At 40.7% G+C, this 19,926-nt stretch overlaps 2 protein-coding genes across 2 annotated transcripts; one reads left to right on the forward strand and one right to left on the reverse strand.

The window, feature by feature from the left end:
- The first annotated feature begins 4,154 nt into the window (after positions 1-4,154).
- Positions 4,155-7,648, forward strand: gtf2a1l (general transcription factor IIA, 1-like). Its single transcript, XM_053436134.1, has 9 exons — positions 4,155-4,178; positions 4,709-4,810; positions 4,921-5,044; positions 5,167-5,210; positions 5,938-6,031; positions 6,135-6,646; positions 6,962-7,198; positions 7,338-7,427; positions 7,541-7,648. The coding sequence occupies exons 1-9, from the start codon at positions 4,155-4,157 to the stop codon at positions 7,646-7,648; spliced, it is 1,335 nt and encodes a 444-aa protein (XP_053292109.1).
- A 1,934-nt stretch (positions 7,649-9,582) lies between these two features.
- Positions 9,583-18,354, reverse strand: lhcgr (luteinizing hormone/choriogonadotropin receptor). Its single transcript, XM_053436133.1, has 11 exons — positions 18,173-18,354; positions 17,821-17,892; positions 15,388-15,462; positions 15,077-15,151; positions 13,938-14,012; positions 13,571-13,648; positions 13,322-13,390; positions 12,819-12,893; positions 11,475-11,663; positions 11,247-11,300; positions 9,583-10,857 (listed from the first exon to the last, which is right to left on the reverse strand). Exons 1-11 carry the CDS (start codon positions 18,352-18,354, stop codon positions 9,705-9,707), a joined length of 2,097 nt encoding a protein of 698 aa, XP_053292108.1. The 3' UTR covers positions 9,583-9,704.
- Positions 18,355-19,926: the final 1,572 nt, after the last annotated feature.

Below are 19,926 nucleotides of genomic sequence, written 5' to 3' on the forward strand. Positions count from 1 at the left end.
GCCCTACCTTACACATGGCATGAGAGTTTGATTTTGAAGGTCAGATTTCAAAAACATCTCAAAGTTATTTTTACTGTTTTAGATTCTTAGTACTGGAGATCCTTAACATCTTTCTGTCTAAACTCGATTTTAGGTCTATTTAAGAAGACGTGTACTGTTTGTAGTGATCTATTAATGCAAAATGCAACAAATTGGCAGCTAACATGGTCTATCAATGAGGCCTAACTGGTTTGACCGCTATAGAGGCTTTTGGAATATATTAACTTTATATGAACGGCATATCAACGACAATAAAGAACCAATGTCTGCTGCAGATGTTCTTTAGAAATTTGTATTATTGTACAAAGATAACAAGAACTGTAGGAGTAACCTTTTGTAATTCATTTCTTTGTCAACATAACACACCATTCATTATGTAAGAGAAGTTTTTTATGAGATCAAATTCTGACCTGATGTTTTGACAGATTCTTCTTCAGCGTGTCTTACAGTGCAGGGCTGTAATATTAATGTTGCTCTCTGTCCTGCATCTCACGTCACCTCTCTGTTCCTCTGGTAACTCAGACCAAATGCTTTCCTGAAAATCCATGTCATATTTATACTGTATTTTGGCAAACTGTGTGCACACAGCAGCACTGGATGATCTTGAGTCTTTACTTTGTTGCTCATACTGTTAGTTATATCAGTCATTATAAGAGTGAAGTCCTCGCAAAGAGATGTAATCCCTGACACAGCCAATATTTTCAACATTATTAGAAATAGCTCCGTTTGTTTAAACCCCTGCTTATCAAACAAAGTGGAAAAAACTATTCTTCTCAGGTTCCTTTTCATCCTCTAATGCAATAAAGAGAAGAACTGAAAATAAAATCGACTGCATTAAATTACTACCAAAGATGCCGGCTTCTAAAGGCATGCACATGTATTTATTTTACAGTAATGTGCTTCTTTTAAATGATAAACAGTGTAGTATATGAGGAATAATGCAGTGTGGCATGCATCTTAATTATCTTGACAGACACATAATGGTTTCGGGTCTTTCTAAATTTTTTTTTATAATATTTAAATCCAGAGCCTAAATTAGCGAAGTAAATTGTGAAATTTTAAAAATCTATTTTACTCAATCAGCTTAATGGAAATATATTATCAGGTGCATGTAGAATATATATGTAGAGTATTTCTTTCTTTCTCTCTCTTTCTACATTTCTTGTCTGTTTGTAGTACTTTTGTGTGTCTCTCTGTAGCCATTTTGTGCCACTTCAGACTTGTTTTGTGTCACTTAGTCTTTTTTTTCGTCTGTTTGCAGTGGATTTGTGTCAAATTGTATTTGTTTAGTTAATCTTAATAGTTATTTTTAGTTTCTTGGTAGTTGTTTGTTCTGCCTTAAAAGATATAAAACAAGCACGACGATTTCCATGACTTTTATAACTTCAGACGACAAGAAATAGCAAATAACGATTCAAAGGGAGCAAACAACATGGAACCTCGAACAATCACAGGAGAAATGATACATGCAAAATGATTTAGAACAGTCAATTATATTAATGATTAGATAATAAGATATAACAAATACGATTCTTAGTTTCAAAATGTACTCAAAGGAGAGACGTTTAAATGTGCAAAAGTATTGACATTGACAAATGTGACAACTGAAACAATAACATTTGTATTGGAAGCTATCAAATCTGCACCATCAGCAAATGTAGTCATCCTTATAAATCCTAAACATCTCATTAATTCAATTCAAAAATATATCAGGCAGCACTATTTCGACATGTGACCATCAAATACTACAAATTGCAGCACTGACTGAGCTTTCTCATAGGTTTGACCCAATAGTTAAGTCTCTGGGCTTCAGAAGAGAGTTTCCCTTTAAGTGCCACAATAAGAATCCTTTTCCAACAGTTTGGACATCTCCATCCAGGACAGGTCCCACTGCACCTCCGTCACATCCAACTTGGTGGCAGGAAGCATCCCTGCTGGAACTTCCTGTTTGGAAACTGGCCAGCAGCTCCAAGTGCAGAACTTCTGGTACCTTCAAGAAAATACAACAGGCAGTGAATCATTTACTTCACCACCTGTTGGGCTTGTCGTTCATGCAGTAGAAAGTAGGAAGTCAAGACGGATGAAGATTTTATAAATAATAACCTGTAGTGACAAACGAGCCAAACAGTCAAAGGAATGACGATCAGAAGTAGAACCCCACATGAAGCAATGATCCATTTCCAGGAACCTGATCAAGACGACATAATACTTGTTTAAATAAATAAAACTGTTATAATAACAACAACAATTGGATTTCCAATCATCTTGGCGGACACATGTAGTAAGTGTCAGGAAAGGGCCCACTGTGTTTTGGTATTAAGCTGATCCAGTCATTTTTAATCTCTTTCTTTAACATTGTGCTTTTAAAACGTTTTCCCAGAGAATATTTCTTGGACCTTAATGAAAAAAATCTGCCGTATATAGAGGACTGATATCTATGAGTGTGTGAAATTTGGTGCGGCTTGATTGTATTTAAGGGGACTGCTGGGCCTTGGTGAATATGCACTCTACTGAGTCCCATTCTAGTTTCTTTCATCTCATTAGATCCTAAGGGATCTTCCTGATGAAATTAGACCTTGATGAAAAGACAGAGCAGGAGGAGAACCAGACAACCAAAAGGCTTCACTCAATAATGGAAAATGTGTTGATTAATATTGAGTATTTCCTCCAAAACAAGTAGATGTATATAAATAAGAAAAATACCAGTGGAGGCTGGAGTCTCCTCTGATGTGAAGTTTCCTAAAAGAAACAACAGTTGATATGTGACACTGATCCACTTCTATAGAACACACAGCAGAGTGATGATGTTCAGCTGACCTCTGTCCGGTCTCACTGATAACCAGCTCTCTGGACTCTGCAGCTGTCTGTCGTGGGACGCACACCTGTAGAAGCCTTCATCTTCCTGTGTCACATTCTCAAGAGTCATCTTTACGACTCGGTCTGAACCGGACGAACTGTTAGAGTCAATCAATGCTCCGTTTTTAAAGAAGCTGGTTTGTTTGTGTTTGTCGCTCTGATACTGATAACACAAGGTGACATCGTCATCCGTAAACACAGGGGAGGCTTGGGTCTTCAGAATTATGTTGCCATCTGTGGAAGAAAAATAGAAGGCAAGATTGAACTCCTACTTCTTTTAGCCCCCCCTTTCTTTCAACCCTAGAAACGCCCCTGCGCCATGGTAAACAATATACTGTCACTTTTACTGTTTGCAAGATGGACATTGTGCGCAGGGCTTTTATAAACAGTCCTTGGTGCAGAGTTCAGTTAGAAAAGTTTCTGTTGATCCTACCTGGTTTATTTACAATGAAGATTTTTTAGAGTCAATCTTTTTCTTAAAAATAAACTGAATTTGCTTTATCACTGTTTTCTTGTTTTCCTCACTGCTGTTATTTTTACATACACTCAATCTGCAGACCGAAGTGCACAACTTTTCAAAATAAAAGCTCATAATTCAACTCGACACTGCAGCAACGTAACGGACATTGTGCTTTTAATGGCAAGACTAATTGCCTATAGACTAAAGAGGTAGGGATCCTGTGAATGCTGTTGCCATGACAGAGATCAGCACAGCACACCTGGGAATGTCTGCGCTGGTGCGATGGGGTGAAATAAAAATAATCCAATCAACAAAATGATCCGGGGGCAGTTTTGATCCACAGTTTGAACCCGGTTTCCGACCACTGCTGTAGCAAGGAGCCGTAGAAGAAGACACCTTCACCAGAGACTGAAGGCATCACTGCTCAGCCCCCACTGACTTCTTCAGAGCGTTGATCACTATTTATTCATTTATAGTTTTACAAAATCGTCACAGCGCCTTTTCTGGGTAAAGTCAAGTATAACATGATTGGTTTATGAGATATGTTTACCACATACAGAAATACATTTGTGGGATTAGTTGGTAGATGCACACTATGCCCCAAAGAAATCAAAAGGGGGGTGGATTGGATGTAGGGGCCCCTAGGTGCCCTGAAACAGCTCGGAACATCCCTGCCACTCCCCCCTCGTGCAGCCTGATCACTGTCACCTGTGAGTTCATCAAGGAGCTGCAGGCAAAACAAACATCGTCATTAACTTCATGTTTCCCCTTCGATGGAAGTCCAGCCGCCTTCAGAAGCATGTTGTCCAACACGGGCCCGGTGGTAAGGCTGCTTTGTTTTTAGCCAGTTTTGCTAAAAAGCTAACTCACACCAACACTGGTGTGTCGTGTGTAGCCTTGTGAACTAGCTTCATCGTTAGCCTCCAGCTGTTTATTCAATTCGTCTCGTTGCAACGTCGCCAGACCTCATTGAAAAATCTAGAATTGTTTTATCACACATATTTCTCTATAAACAGCTGCCATTTATTAGTCTGTTAAGACATATTTAATGCTTAACCAGGTTCTTCTTCTGGTGTTTGTCTGAAATGAATGAGTCTTTTCTGAAGTAAACTCTGAAAATAAAAAAGTTCACACCAAAGTAGTACTGTATGGCACTGATGTGTTAAATGTAAGCCGAAATGAAGGATGGATTTGACATGTGCAGAAAATGTCCTCAGATACATTGAGGCCCATGTGTTTTACAGCAGGAGTGAACACAGAAAAGGCAGATTTTTGAAAGGGCTCCTGTTATTTAATGGATCTCTTCATCCTCTCACAAGCTTCTGACTTTAACGTGTTTGTAACCCGCTTCAGGCCAAACTCTACTTGTCCATAATTGACGATGTGATCGAGAGCATGAGGGAGCTCTACCTGGACGAAGGGCTGGAAGACCGAGTCCTGGACGATTTAAGACGTGTGAGCAAACTGTAGCACACACACCTTCACTGCGGTTGTCAGTTCCAGCAAAGTTGTACAATGCAGAAGGGAACAGGAAGACAGACCGCTGTCTCTTCTGCTCTGTGCAGATCTGGGAGGCCAAGATGATGCAGTCCAAAGCTATGGAAGACTTCAGGAAGAACAACATCAACTCATCCAACTTTGTGCTCCAGCTCCCGGACAGCTACGGCCAGATCGGCCGAGCGCACAAAGGTTACATTTCAGACAGATAACAGTGTGAATCTGGACACTTTACTTATGAAGGAGTAAAAAGTGTGTGTGTGTGTCATGTGTGTCATGTGTGTCATGTGCTCTCTTCTGATTTCTGCTACCAGCCACAGTCGTGATCCCTGCCGGTCAGAGTATCCACGGCTTCCCAGTCAAGGCAAGTGGAATCCAGGTTTACAGTGCGTCTACTATCGGACATTATATATGGCTCCTTACATGAGAGCAAATAACAACTTGAAGAATTCTTATCAAATAAGCATCTGAATTCGTACTGTTAAATTGTATCACTACTCCATGCACAGTGTTGAGACTTATAGCATTGAAATATATTAAGTTGAAATTTGGCTTGAAGTTCCCTTCTATTTAAATGAAAGACTCCTTCTACATTAACGGAAACAATCATACTTAGTTTCAGGGGATTACACAGTTTTTGTATTAGTTGATGCTGACAAGAGAAAAACAACGTGTATACAGATACTGTCAAGGTTAATTAATGATTGGTATACCATTTGAAAACAACATTAATATCCCTATCGACTCACATGCATCAAACAGAATTATGAATATTAAATACAATTTCTGCAAATAGATCCTCCTTATCCTTCACACTGGGGCTTAAACTTTGTTTTTATTTTATGTTTGTGTCTTTGGATTAGCAACTTGATTTAATTAAACTTGAAGCGTTCTAACTGCATATTGAATGTGAGCAAATTGGATGTATTTTCTGAAATATTGGAGCCATGAATTTTATTCCCCTGAAACCTGAAAGTTCTTAATGTCTAAAGTCATCATGTGTGTTAGCCACAACCTCACAGATTCATTGAGATGGTTGTCATAGTGAAGTATTTAACTCCTTTACACACAATGTTTAATTGCAGAACAACTCAGAGACACTTGCTACTTTTTCTCTCCCCGCCGGGTTAGCTTACCCTGTGCAGATACCAGCAGGGGTCACTCTACAAACAGCCTCTGGTATGAAATGGCTTTACCTTCCATGGGCTAACATTTGTTGTAGTTTTCAGCCGGAACTAAATAGTAGAAATAACACTGCACTCTATTCTTTGGTCTCACTAAGGTCAACTTTACAAGGTCAATGTTCCTGTCGTGGTTACTCAGGCCCCGATGGGTCAGAAGCCTTTATCCCTACAGATACAGAGAGCTCCTGCCCCTCAGTCAACTGCAGCCCCTCCAGATACCAAACTTCCTCAGCAGGTGGAGCCACCCCCTGCTCCAGCACCCTCTGTCTCCCAGTCGCCGCAGGCCGATTTACCCCCCAGTCCAGAGAGCAGCCCCGTCCAGCAGCCACAGGTTCCCACTGCTGACGCCACGCAGCTTCCGGTTGTCCCCTCTCCACCGGCACAAGAAAATGAGCCGAGTGCCCAACCTGAACCTGTGAACTACAGTATGACCTCCTCACCCTGCAGTCAGTTATTAGAGGAAGCCTTGGCGCAGACGACTCAGTTGAAGAGCAGAGACATAGATGACATCCTAAAACAAGTGATTGAGGAGGAGAGAGAGAAAGCAGAACGGAGGAGGAATCTGCCACCTGCCAGAACTCAAGATCAGACCGAGGCTGTTCTCGCTGGGGTAAATTGATGAGAATATTCCATTTAAAAAAAAAAAAGTAAATAGCACAAACGGTGACAGGAAGAGGCCAGATCCTCTGGTGCAGATGTAGTGTATTATTGAGTGAATAATTCTACATTTTCGTAAATAATAATATATAATGATAAACTTTAGGGGGCTTAATTAAAAGAAAAAAAAACTGATCATAAAGCAGCAAGGGATAAAAGGAAGTAATATGAAAAATGCAAATGATACTAAAAGAGAAATATTTCTAAACATATTAAGATATTTATAAATAACTAAACGTTTACATTTCTTCTTGCATTCCCTGCTAAGCTGGGCCTCGACTACAGCTACAGTGAACTGTCGGACATCGTTCAGCTGGACGGTCCCCCAGACAACTCAGACGCCGAGGAGGAGGGTGGAGCTCCGCTGGAAGAGAATGACTTCCTGGGTATAATCAATGCAGAGGCCATAAAGGCCCTCCAGGAGGGAGGTGGAAGCAGCGACGGCAACAGCCTCTCCTCCAGCAGCGACAGCGAGGGAGCAGATAAACTGTCTGCGGAAGATGAGGTGTTTTGATAATTTGATGTTTTATCCGTTATTGCATGCAAAACTATGTGGCTCTCCTTAGAAATGGAAGTTTGCAGTTTTTGCTTTTTCTTAACATTTATTTGATTGCACATTAATGTACACACCTTCTGTTCATGAGGATCCCTTGAACTCAGGCGATGACGTGATTGAGCAGGACATCCCGGATCTCTTTGACACCGACAACGTTATTGTCTGCCAGTACGACAAAGTAAGAAACATCTCAACTCCCCTCCCCCCCTCCCCCGGCAGTTCGTTACCTCTCAGCAAAGCCGAGTGCCGACTACCGACTGTTTATATTGTAAAATGTGTTTTCTATTGCAGATTCACCGCAGCAAGAACCGCTGGAAGTTTCATTTGAAAGATGGTGTGATGTGCTACGCAGGCAGGGACTACGTGTTCTCTAAAGCTGTCGGGGAAGCTGAGTGGTAATGAGCTTTAGTTCTCCTGAACACATCAGATAATCGTGTTGAAAGAGGGGAAGCGATGATTTAATAGGGGAAGACAATTATTGAATTTAGACCTCGTTGGTGTAATTTGGCTCACAGAGCTGCAAGTTTAAACACCACTGTGCAGAATTACTGATACTTCTGTTTGTTTTCTTTTTCTGGAGGGGGGTTAGGTAATTATCAGAGCAATCCTGCATCATTTACGATGCTACGAACGATAACTTAAAGTGGTGCCTGGGAATCCAATTTACGGAGGAAGCCAGCATGAATTTATGTTGAATAATATTCTGTTAAATAGTTTTCTTTTGCACCCAAAATTACCTGACTTGGAGTTTGTTTTTCTCTGTCATGACAATGTTGCTCTGAAGGCACCAACACGCCGTCTGATTTTCTGTCATTGTAATGTTTTGCCTTTTGTTCATGAATCAAATACACTTGACTGTTCTGTGGTGGTGGAGTCGATAAGCTCTGTTCTTTCTGTTTAAAGCCGCTGTTCCCTCGTTGTCATATTAGTTTTTACAATTACTTTTTTTTTCTTTCCTATTGACAGATTGAAATCAAACATATCCCTGTTCTCTGCTGCATATGAAGTCGCATGAAAAGACCGAATTCATGAATGCCAGCATGCACACTGAAATTTATTCAAATTCTTGACAAGAGTTTTGGTACCAAAACGTCACTCGCGGTTTGAAACAAACTTGGAGGTGGTTTCAGAACTCCAACAACAAATCAACAAACATAACAAGAATGGCACTGAGAGAGGTCAAACCTCCAACAAGGCCCAACAGTTAGATAAACATATTTAAATGCAGTAGAGACAGATTGCACGCACTCATAAATACAGTTCCAATACCAGTCCCCTCAACGTGCCTGTTTTTCCCCCACACATTAAGACCCATGAATTATTTTTTGAAAATGAAAATGTTGAAATAACACACTATCTCCAAATGTTAAAGAAAGTGGAACATTTCTGGATCTACACCAATATCTAGTAAGTTCTTATTTGTGGGAATCCGTGCTGTAGTTATGCGGAATCCTGCCAACAAAAAAAGCACATAATTCTCGGAAAGTACTTTTTGCTATTGCTATGTCAAGTTCACAAAATGATATATGTAAACTATCAACCACAAAGGGGAACTAGAAGGACACTTGGAGAACACGTCCCTGTGCCAAGGCTAACACCCTATCTTGTAATTATACAGACAGTGGAAAGAAAAGGCCCTGTATCCGCCCCATTAAATGAATCTGCTCTGAAATGTAATTGTTTCTTCCTTGGCCCATACACCAGTCTTCAACCAAGGTTCAGTAGTTTTTATGTAAATCTGCGACCAGATAGACAAACGGCAATGAAAACATAATAAGTGTGCAAGTCTCTGAAAGAAAGTGTGCAGAGAAATGGAGGTCTAGCATGTGAATCTTTATACTTTTATACTGATAGCTGTTGAACACAGTTCACTTTTTATTCAAATGTTATTCTACCAATCAAGGACATTTTAAACCGCAGCATTATTTCTCATAAACGAGGCCCCACTGTTAACTGAGTTCCTGTGGGTCCTCTGGCTTGTCTCTTGAGTCCAACAGTCCATTAGATGGCAGTACAACTCATCTGTAATGAGCTAAAAACACTGATTCACATTTAATCACATTCACTGGATTGCATTCATTCAAACTGAGAACTGAATCTTTATAATAAATAATCTCTTTCCACTTCTTCGAGGTAACTTCCTCTCACTACCTGATCAGACATGTGATTTTTGGATAGCTTTACAAATGAGCTGGCCTGTGTGATTAGTTCCCCATTCCTGTGCTTTCCCTATTCTCCATCTGCTGCTTTGCACACCACCTGTGGAAGTGGAGGCTGCAGCACTTGCTATCTTCAATTTGTGGTCTGTTGGTCCTGACTGACGAAACTCTCTCGTCATAAACAAACCAAATGTGACGTCTTTCAAGACAAGGAGTCTGACTAACAATCTGACCAAAATTTTGAAGACAGCTGATGCTGCCTTGAAGTTCACAACAAAATTCTCCTATTTTGACGGTCATGTGGTTCCCTTGTCTAAAAAGCAACCCTTCATCTTGATGTGATAGGCATAGAAGCTGTGGGAGTGTGGTTTTCTTTTGGACGTCTTTTCGGCACAGGTGAGGTTTGAGGCCAGAGTCTGTGACCTGTAGAAGTCGCTGCTGGCCTCGCAGCAGAAGCAGCGACTCAGCAGCCGGCGCATGTCCTTCCTGAAAGCCCGAGTGAAGATGGTGTATAAGAAAGGGTTGCAGAGGGAGTTGATGGGATAAAAAAGGATGAGCAGGATCTTTGAGTGCGAGACGGTAATGAGAGGCATGCGTAGGGCTGCAGAGATGGCGAAGAATGAGATCGGCGCCATACAAATGAAGTCAGTGAAAATGAGCACAGCCATGCGTTTGGCAATCTTGGTGTCTCCGCGACGGCTGGACGACTGCTCTGGGTTGTGAACACTCAGGTAAATGCAGATGTAACAGTAGCAGACCACGAAGAAAGCAACAACATTGAGGACGAGCACAGCCACCACGTAGACCTGCGAGCCCGGCGTGTCGATGTCCATGGGCAGACAGATGCTCACCCTGCTGTAACTGCTGACCCCCACTAGAGGGAGCAGGGCAACCAGCAGAGAGAAACCCCAACCTACCCCCATCATAGCCGTCACATGGTGCATCCGCAGCCTCTTGTTGACATGCATGGCGTTGATGATGGTGTGCCAGCGTTCAATGCTAATCACAGTCAGCGTATACACTGATAACTCACCGGCAAACACTATCAGAAACCCCGCTATGCCACACCCGGGCCCCAACTGCCAATCGGTGGCGTGGTTGTAGTACTCGTGACGGGAGTAGTGATCCATGCAGGCGATGAGCATCAGGTAGAGCCCCATGCACAGATCGGCAAAAGCCAGGTTGCACATGAGAAACCTGGAGATGGTGAGCTTTCGGTGGCTGATGAGCAGAATAACTAGAACAGCCAGGTTTCCGGTTACAGAAAAAAAAGAGATTATCCAGGTGAGGCAGCGCAGGAAGGGAAAGCCCAGCAGATCCTCGCAAGGGTTGAAGGCGTCTGGCTTCGGGGTGCACTTGATGATAGGGTTGTTCAGACAAATAAACTCCAGGTCATGATACTGGAAGTTGATGTCGTCGGGAGGATTCACGCCATCCGAGCTGGGGTTTCTGAAGGATACACAGATGTTGAGATTACAATTATCAATTGATCAAGGCAAAGCATGTGCATTGTTTTTTAAATTGACCAATTATATTCTTGATTTTTCTTTCTTTTACTTAACTAAGAAGCTACTGGTAACAATTGTAACAATATCTAAGTCAAAGTGACAGTTACAGCTCTTGGTTCTAAAATAGAGCGGCTAGAATATATAGTCGGTTTAGTTAATAATTTAGCAGATTTCTGATCCCACTCCAATTGCTAGTTTTTTAAAATTCTTTGTCAACTGTTTGTAGTCAATGGGTTAAAGCTCTACATCACTTCAAGCTTTGATGAGGATGTTGTTAAAAGGAAATATAAAATTCACCTCCCCGGCTTGGAACCCACTGATGCAACTTACGTGTCTGTTTCGATTAGATCACAAAACGTTGTAGAGTTCTTCAAGGCACTCTCCCTTAAATACAAATAAAAGAAGGAAAGGATTAGACATGATAAAATGCAAATGAAGTCAACCGCAAATGACCAGACTATTGATGATCTATATTCTCTTGATAGAGCTTTAGTATTTTTTTCAAGCAGCTGTGAATGGATTTGTAGCAGCTCTGGGGGGGGGGGGTTTGTCTGTTACCTTTCTTTCCGACGCCATGTTTGGAAGGCACAGCAGTGGCTGGGATACGTGAACTCAGCCTCCACCAGTTCAGACAGGCTATCCAGCGGAGGGAGGCTCTTCATAGCAAAGGTAGAGCTGGCTTTCAGGAACCCCACTTGCCTTAACCCTTTAGCCGGGAGGGAACTCAGAGCTGTGGAGGAAACATCCCTGAATCACACACATAGAAATATCTTTCAGTGACGGTTAGTACAGTTTCTACCAATAAAAAAAGCCTAATCACATGCACTAAGACAGCCTTCGGTCTATCTCGTCTTTGTGATTTAAACCCTGCTGGAGAGATACGAAGCCAGGCTTTCCCATGAGATTGCTGTTTTGTTAATGGTGGTGAGAAAAATGCTGTTTCAGGCAAATCTATACCATCTCCCACAGGTGGGTCCTAGCCAAAGCCCTGACTCACAGTTTATATTCATAACGTCAATGTGTAACTCGTGAGGTTTTTCTAAAGAGACCACATTGACTGTTAACATGCATGGAGATAGTAAATACTATGACATTTAATCAGGAGTGAATTCATTTTATCCAATGTTCCCTTATTTGATTGGATACTTGTAACCAGACATTACCCAGAAGTACCACACTGCCCCCCCCCCCCCCCCACAGATTCATAAGGAGTACCTTTGACATTTACTGTATGTCAGTGAGTACCACAAACACTAATTCATAACCAAGATAATAGGAAATTTCATATCTACAAAATTGGGTAGCCCACAACAAGAGACCTTGCTGAGCTGCATGCTCCTCAGTTCTAATCAGTATTCAGCAGTCCTGGCTGCCTTGTTGGTTGTTTACACAGACACACTGTCGTTACCCTGGTGTTTATAGAATGAAATGATAAACACTGCTATGAATATACTTGCTTTACTGACCCAGTTCAAATATGATCTCAACAATTCTGTTGATTTAAACAACCACGGATAGACTGTACATTGTCCTCTGTCACCTTGAGCTTTGCAAACTTGTAACTATGCACTAAAAAGTAACACAATATACTTTAACTCAAATTTCCACTAAGTTCATTAGAAACCAAAACAGTAACTTTGTCATAAAACCAAGCTTAAAGACGCTTCAAAGCTTTTAAGTAAAACTGAGGCAAACTGCAAGATTCGGGCCATTCACTGTTGGTTTGTTATTATGAAAGACCACTTTCATGCACAATTAGTCATGCAAACCACTGTTAATATGAAAATAAAGATTATGGCAGCTGTAAATAAACAATATAGTTCAGCCACTGCAGATTTTTAAGCCTATTGTCATGACTTTCTGGTTTTATTAGTTTTATCAACTTGAATTGCTGTTACTTACAGAGAAGTCGGACCTGTGGCTCCTTCGAAGGCATCTTCTTGAATGGACCTGAGATACCTGTTGTCCCTCAAAATCCTGAAAAAGACATAACAAAGTACATTACAAACTCCTAACTGTAGCTTTGTAGTTTACATGCAATATGGTAGAAAATGTAAAATGACACTATAATGGCCAACAGGGCCCCAAACCCCATTTTTCATCTCCTTTTAGTTTTCTCAATGTGACACTGAGGAAGATGAGCTTTATTTTTAGACTGCACGGTGCCTGCACATATCTCGTCCCCATCAACATTCAGCAGCACGGGAGCAGAGCAAAAAAAACCAACAGGGCATCCAATCTTTGTTTAGTCTTACATAATGTTTGTTTACTGGTACATTGCGTTTTTTGTGATTAAGAAAAGGAGAACACTAAACCTGAATATCATACTTAACAGCAACATACTGTATCGCCTAGTGTATTAGTTTGTTAACGGATGAAGGAAAAATCTTAATACAAATACTTACAATGTGTTGAGCTTGGTTCCATTGAACGCATGAGAATTAATTTCCTTGAAGCCGTTTCTAACCAGGTTCCTGCCAAGGACACAATGTTCTTAATTTTTTCTTGTCAGAAGCATCTATCTCCAAGGTCAGACAACTGCACATTCAATCACATACTCATATAATGTTTTTTTTAAACATTCTTAACCACCAACTGTTGCTCTCAGCTCTGATAATATAGTAGCAAAAAAAGAATTTGGCTCCTGTACTCACATGTCAAGATACTCGTCTGTGAAACCCTGGAAGGAGTTGGCAGGAATGAAGTCGATCCTCATGTTGTCTGCCATTTCTCTGCACACACAAGAGATAAGATCCACCATTCAAATAATCAGTTAGACAAAATGATCTGCATGCACACCAAAAAAACAAGAAGGGTGATGAACTGTGACGCAGTTGGAGAATTTGTTGCAGGGTTGGTGGCATCGTGACATTGATAGATAAAAAAACTGAAACTGGCCTCAGAGGGAGCCACTTGGATTCCGCTTGAGGTGAAGAGCGTGATAAACGTGCAGTCGTGCAACATGCGGAAAAGACTAATCCAATTGAGAAACGCATGTTTTCTTTTAATGGGATTACTTACAGAATAATATTAGGCACCAAGGACGAGATGGTTGTAAAATCTGGGAAGTTTGTCATCCCTGTGTTGGAGATGCTCCTGGGAAGAAAAGCAGCAGAGACAGATTAGAAATTTCAGGAGCCAGTTCTGGAAAACAATTCAGTTTAAATGTTGTTTATCTTATCATGTTGCTCTTTTATATCTGTCACCCGCTAACTTGTAGATATTCATTTAAAAGTGTCTCCATAGGGCCTTTTTTTCATAGGAGAAAGATTTTACCAGAGAAGATCTACTATGTAATTTGCCATAATAAAATAACTGAAAGTAAAGATGTAGGAATCCTGTTCCACATAGTGTTGAACAGCTACAGCAGAGAGAAAGTAAAACAATAACAAGAGTCAAAATTCATGTAACAGAGGCTGAGACATCCTGACTTTTGGTTCCTAATATAGATCAAGCTTCAAAACTCCCAACAGTTCCCATAATGCAACTTGTTCATCGAAGCTCCCCTGCCAGTTGGATGCCCTCTCGTTACAAACTCCGTGCTCCCAGTTATATAGTTATATATTCCAAATTGCATAATTTTGTCTGTGATGTTTACAAGAGTGGCTAATAGAATATATTATTTTCAGTATGACCTTGTAGGCTAAGTTATTCATACAGTGCTGTTTACATGGCAGCATTTTATTCAGACTGTTTTCTTAATCAGGTAAATATCGGATAATACAAGTGTCCGGTTGTCTCTGGCTTAAGTGACCTTTAACCTTAACATCCAGTTAGCCTCTGTTTAGTCTCCCACATAAAACCTCATCACTTTCATCCCTAACAGTTGAGTAAATCACTCAAACCTATTTGTGAGCCAAACACACAGACAGTAATTTAGCAATTCAATTTAGCAGTTCATTTTATGTAAAACTATAAAATCTTCATTGTTGATAAACCAGGTATGATGAACATAAAGTTTCCTGACTTCACTCTGCACCATAGGCCGTTAATAAAAAGCTCTGGAGCATTAACGCAGGTCAAGTGAACAGAAAATACCAAACGGGAAGGTTCTGAACAGAATCTGACCTTGTTTATCATAAATCCACATTTCAATAGATTCTACCAACGATAAACTCACCGGCGGCTCGGTGGAGTTTCAAGTTAAAAGAAGCACTTACAAGTATTCCAGTTTGGGCAGGTCAGTGAAGGCCCCTTTCTCAATAGACCTCAGACTGTTGATGTTCTGCACGAAACTGCAGGATCAAAAATGACGGGAGAAATTACAAGTGGAAGTCGGTTGCTGTCAACAAAACAAACCAACCCGTGCATCCATCAGCTGCTCTGAAAGTCGGGGATTGAACACGCCGCCTTGTAATAGGGAGACGACACTTAAACGAAATGCAACACACACACACAGCAGCTGTTCAAATTAATAATTGCCTTCACGGCGTTTGAATGTGACGTGAGGTGGAAGGTAGGCGTCGCTTACATTTGTGCCAGGCTGTGGAGGGAGAGGAAGGCATGTCGCTGGATCTGCGTGATGCGGTCGCTCTGGGAAATCTCACTGTGACAACAAAGAAATGGCTCCACATCAGTCAACAGATGAACAAATGACTCTTAGAGTCTCTCAGATCCAGGCGGCAAATGTGGCTTTTGGGTGAAGCGAGTATGAGGAGTGACACCAGTGCACGTTTAGTAATTTATTCCCACGTTTACTTTTTCATGTACTGTCTTTGAGAAATGGGACAGAGTTGATTGATACTGGGAGACAAACTGTTAAAAATACAATTCATTCTTCTAGGGCACAACACACACACACACACACACACACACACACACACAGTAGCTTCACCTCATGTTTGGAAAAGCTCCATACATACATCAAGGATGCATCTGGGCCAAGAAGACTAAGTGAAGATGTTTAAAAAGGAGGACTAAACAAAGACGAGGGGAGACAAACAAAGTGAACAAGAGTTCTTGGTTCGTCCTTGAACACTTTGTTTTCTGATGGCTGACTCTCCTGTTTCCGAGCCGCTCTCTCCATCTTCTGTTTACGTAATCACAGACTCTGCCTCCCTCACTCTACTGTAATCAGCCGACACTTTAGGGTTGACGCCGCTCTGCCTCCATTTCAAACTGAGAAACAATTAAATGACTCCATCTGTAGAGTACTGCATGTGTGTATATATATATATATATATATAGTTTATCTCTTATCCCCTCCCTTTATTGTCCTGTGTCATAATTACCACTTAGAGCACGTGAAAGGCTTTTTTCACACAATCATCTGGAGGACGCTGACGCACCACATGCAGCTACTGGTGTCATTCCACCTTGACACAGGTTTTACATGGTTACTCTTTTCTGGGCTGAAAAAAAAGGAGGGGATCTGAAACTTTAAAAATTTGAACACGATGAACCTCTCGCATGAAAATGCTGAAGATCAGACTAGTCCTGGTACGAGCCCTCTCCACTGTGTGAAACCACAGATTGAGCCCTGCTGGTTACTGTCAGGTCTCACCTTGTAACAAGGGGGACTGAGCTCTGGCTTCTTATAAATCTCTTCTTAAAACTTTTTTTTAAATGACTGCACTGACCAATCATATTTATTTAAGTATGAAATTGTTTCCACTTTATTCTCACTGTTCATTGCAATGTACACACATTGCTAACTTTACAAATAAGGTTTAGTTTTTTTTTCATTTCGGCACCAACTAACCTGCTCATCAAACCGTGAAACAATAAATGCTGTGAAACCTATTCCAGGTAATGTTTTGGCTTTAGCTGCAAACATAATGAATATGAAACATGTTGGTCTGCTCGCCATTTGAACCAAGGCACAGATGATTACATTTGTTTATGGGATGATTTCTGGACAGTTTGGAGTTTTTACTGATACACAGCGCCTTGTTCTCGGTGCTCTTCTTTCATCTGCTTATGAAACGATGAGATCTTCAAACCCGTCCAGCTCACGGCTTATGGAGGTGGTCTTCACCGTTTCACAGCTGTGGGATATTATACTTTACATCGCTCTGCTTTTTCAGACGATTATTTTAACAAAGAATAGGAACTAATACAGGTAATTCACTTTTATTGCTGAGTCATAATGGCCTTACTGGCATTCTTGACGACTAAATGGGACAAGTACCCAATAGCTAATAATAGAGACTTAAGTTTACTGCTGTGAGAAAGATGTCATGCATGGCTTTCAGGCTAATGACCCCAGCATGTGTTAACATCTTTCTTTCTTCACTTATAAAGAAAATACCAGAGAAAGACGTCCAACTGTAGAGCAATTAACAGTCATAAGAAAATGTCGGGGTACAAGCATTTAATAAATAATTGAGTCTTAATTATCATTAACTTGGCCCTGAAAACATATATACATATATATTTACAAGTCTTATTTCTGAAAAGTAGACCACATAGTTCTCCGCTAGATGGGATTTCTTTTCGGCACTTTTCAACAGTTCCCCACAGATTGCTACTGTAGTGTTTAGTTTTATAATTTAAAACATGACCCATATTATTGAGCCATTCCAGGCTTCTGATCACTGTAGCTGGACACCCTCCTGCTTTATTTCTTAACTGCAATATGCTCCCACATATTTATGAATATTTGAAAACTTGAATGCTATATATTTTTTTGGGGGGGGACATGGACATTATGAATTTTCAAGTTCTATTGTAATTGCCCTACACATGACACTTCCACTGGATCTGCGGCTCAATGTTGATAATAAAGCAAAATGAGAAATAATCATGAAAAAACAACTACTATAATGTATCTTGAGAAATTCGTTAAGTAATAACTACAGAAATAACACACATCAATCAATCAGTCGAAAATACAACTTCAATTCACCTCCAGTACTATTGTCCACCCTTAACACATGTATAGGAAGCAGTGCAGGAGACTTACATCACCGTGATGTTGATCAGCTCCTTGAAGGCGTGAGTGGGGACTTGCTTCAAGGGCAGATGACTGAACCTCCTGTAACAACCAGAAATAAAGTTGTAAACTCCACATTTACGTGCCATAAATAAAAGGAGCAAAATGCACCGTCTGCTCGTCCTCGAGCAGCTGTTACATTTATGACAAATCATATCATAAAAAAAAGAACAACCAGTGACTTAATAAGACAAAAGTCGGGAATAATATGTCCCAGAGGAAAAGAAGAGCAAAGTGGAGGTGAAGGGCGGTGATGCGTTCAGGGGCGCATCTACAGGAGCACTGAAGTAAAGTTGGTGTTAGTAAAGTTGGTGTTACTCACAGTCGAGTCGCGGATCTGGAGGATATCCGTCGGGAGGCCAGCTGAGAGTCCCGGCTGCACTGGAAAGTGTCCGGGCTGCAGCGGCAGATGCTTGGGCACCTGTAAGCCCCGCAGGAGCGCACATCCAGGAGCCAGCACAGCGCCGCCAGGAGCCCGTAGAGGCGCACCGCCCGCAGACGCATGAGACACCGGCACTGCTGACTTCAGAAAACACCCTAATAAAGTAGAATGGATATTATAGTGTAACTCTAGAGTTGGAGTGGAGCTGACATGTTGTAAAAAACTAAATATGAATCTGATCTCTTGTATTTTCTGCACTCTCTGAGGAACCCGTGCTGCCTTCAGGTGCCGCAGTAATTGCGCGTATCAGTCTGCTGTGCGTGTGGAGAGAGGCGCTGACAAAGTGAAACCCGGGCGGGATCTCCTCCGACAGCTGAGCCGAGGAGACGTGACGCTCAGGGGGTAGAGATGTGGTTAAGTCACCCTGTCAATCAGTCCACTGTGTCATACAGCACCTCTGCAGGGAGGAGGCTTACTTTGCTGTGCAGTTCTAATTTGGATGAATAGGCCTAAGAATGGATAGATACCTACTGCAGCATAGATTAGTCCCATTATTTAATATTAAAAAAGTTAAAATTAAAAGTTATTTATTCACATAGAAATTACAACATTTTGAACGACAGAGAGAAAGAGTGGAGTTCAGTACAAAGATCCCTACAGAGTATAGGGGTTTAAACAAAACTTCTACGGAACTATTTTGAAAAAAAAGTTAAAGTTAGTAACAAGTTAAAAAGTCTTTCTCTTTCATAGATACTGGACCAATTTAGATTATCATATGGCTAAACACTTAATTAAGTAATCCATGCTATCAAATGGTTGGCATTCCTCGAAAAAACTACCTGGAATTATTATTACAGAGATTTCTTTTTATATTTCAAATCTAATTTGATTTATAAAATTTATTTACTCACTTTTTGTAAACTCTCTGATGAATGAGGTCTATTTATGCACAGTTGATGTGATTTCAGGCGTTTGCAGATATATATGCATTTCACATGTTTACTGACCATTTTCAATTGCATACTCTGCAGTTTATAGATGGAAGGATATGTTCTCCCTACAATGTAACACAGCCATTGGTTTCTCATAATCCTATAATGTTTGACATCTATCTAGATTTAAATGTAGATAGGCATATTTCATACTGGAATCAATGGAAACCAATGGATATCTGGGACAGTAAAAAAACAAAACAACTACTTAATTTGGAAAAGAGAGCAAAGTAGTTTTCAAATTGGAAACATCGACTGCGGTGGGCGGATGAGTCGACGAGACACAAGAGTTTCACAGGAGATCACCGCTGTTTATGTTGTTGGACAAATTGTAATTCACCTGCCGCAAACACATTTGGAAAAAGGATCACAAAAGCAAATGTGCACTTGAGTGCAGCACATCACTCTTCCAGTGAGGGCGTAAATAGGCCTGAAAGGAAACAGCACTACCTTTTTAAAAGGGTTTGTAAAATACTAACTGAAAGGGAAAGAGCTTTGATGATGTACCAGTAAAAACGACAGATATCCAACCTGATGTCAGAGAACATTAGAAATTGTATTTTCATTTATAGTCTAAAATACAAAAATCATGTTTTTATACGACTCATACAAATATAAATATTTATTCACACAGAGCAAAACTGAAAAGTCTGACATTTGAAGATAAAATGTAAGTAAAATGTGAGTTAGTTTGATATCTAC

This window comes from Pleuronectes platessa, chromosome 12, assembly GCF_947347685.1.
Source record: "Pleuronectes platessa chromosome 12, fPlePla1.1, whole genome shotgun sequence".
Lineage (NCBI taxonomy): Eukaryota > Metazoa > Chordata > Actinopteri > Pleuronectiformes > Pleuronectidae > Pleuronectes > Pleuronectes platessa.

Bases quoted from the DNA above. Each gene is read 5' to 3' on its own strand.
- gtf2a1l (XM_053436134.1), top strand. From the start codon at position 4,155: ATGTTGTCCAACACGGGCCCGGTG. The intron at 5,045-5,166 runs GTTACATTTCAG...TTCTGCTACCAG, and splicing joins GATCGGCCGAGCGCACAAAG to CCACAGTCGTGATCCCTGCC. The intron at 7,428-7,540 runs GTAAGAAACATC...TTTCTATTGCAG, and splicing joins TTGTCTGCCAGTACGACAAA to ATTCACCGCAGCAAGAACCG.
- lhcgr (XM_053436133.1), bottom strand. From the start codon at position 18,354: ATGCGTCTGCGGGCGGTGCGCCTCTACGGGCTCCTGGCGGCGCTGTGC. The intron at 17,893-18,172 runs GTGAGTAACACC...TGGTTGTTACAG, and splicing joins TCCAGATCCGCGACTCGACT to GAGGTTCAGTCATCTGCCCT. The intron at 11,301-11,474 runs GTAACAGACAAA...TTTGTATTTAAG, and splicing joins ACATGGCGTCGGAAAGAAAG to GGAGAGTGCCTTGAAGAACT.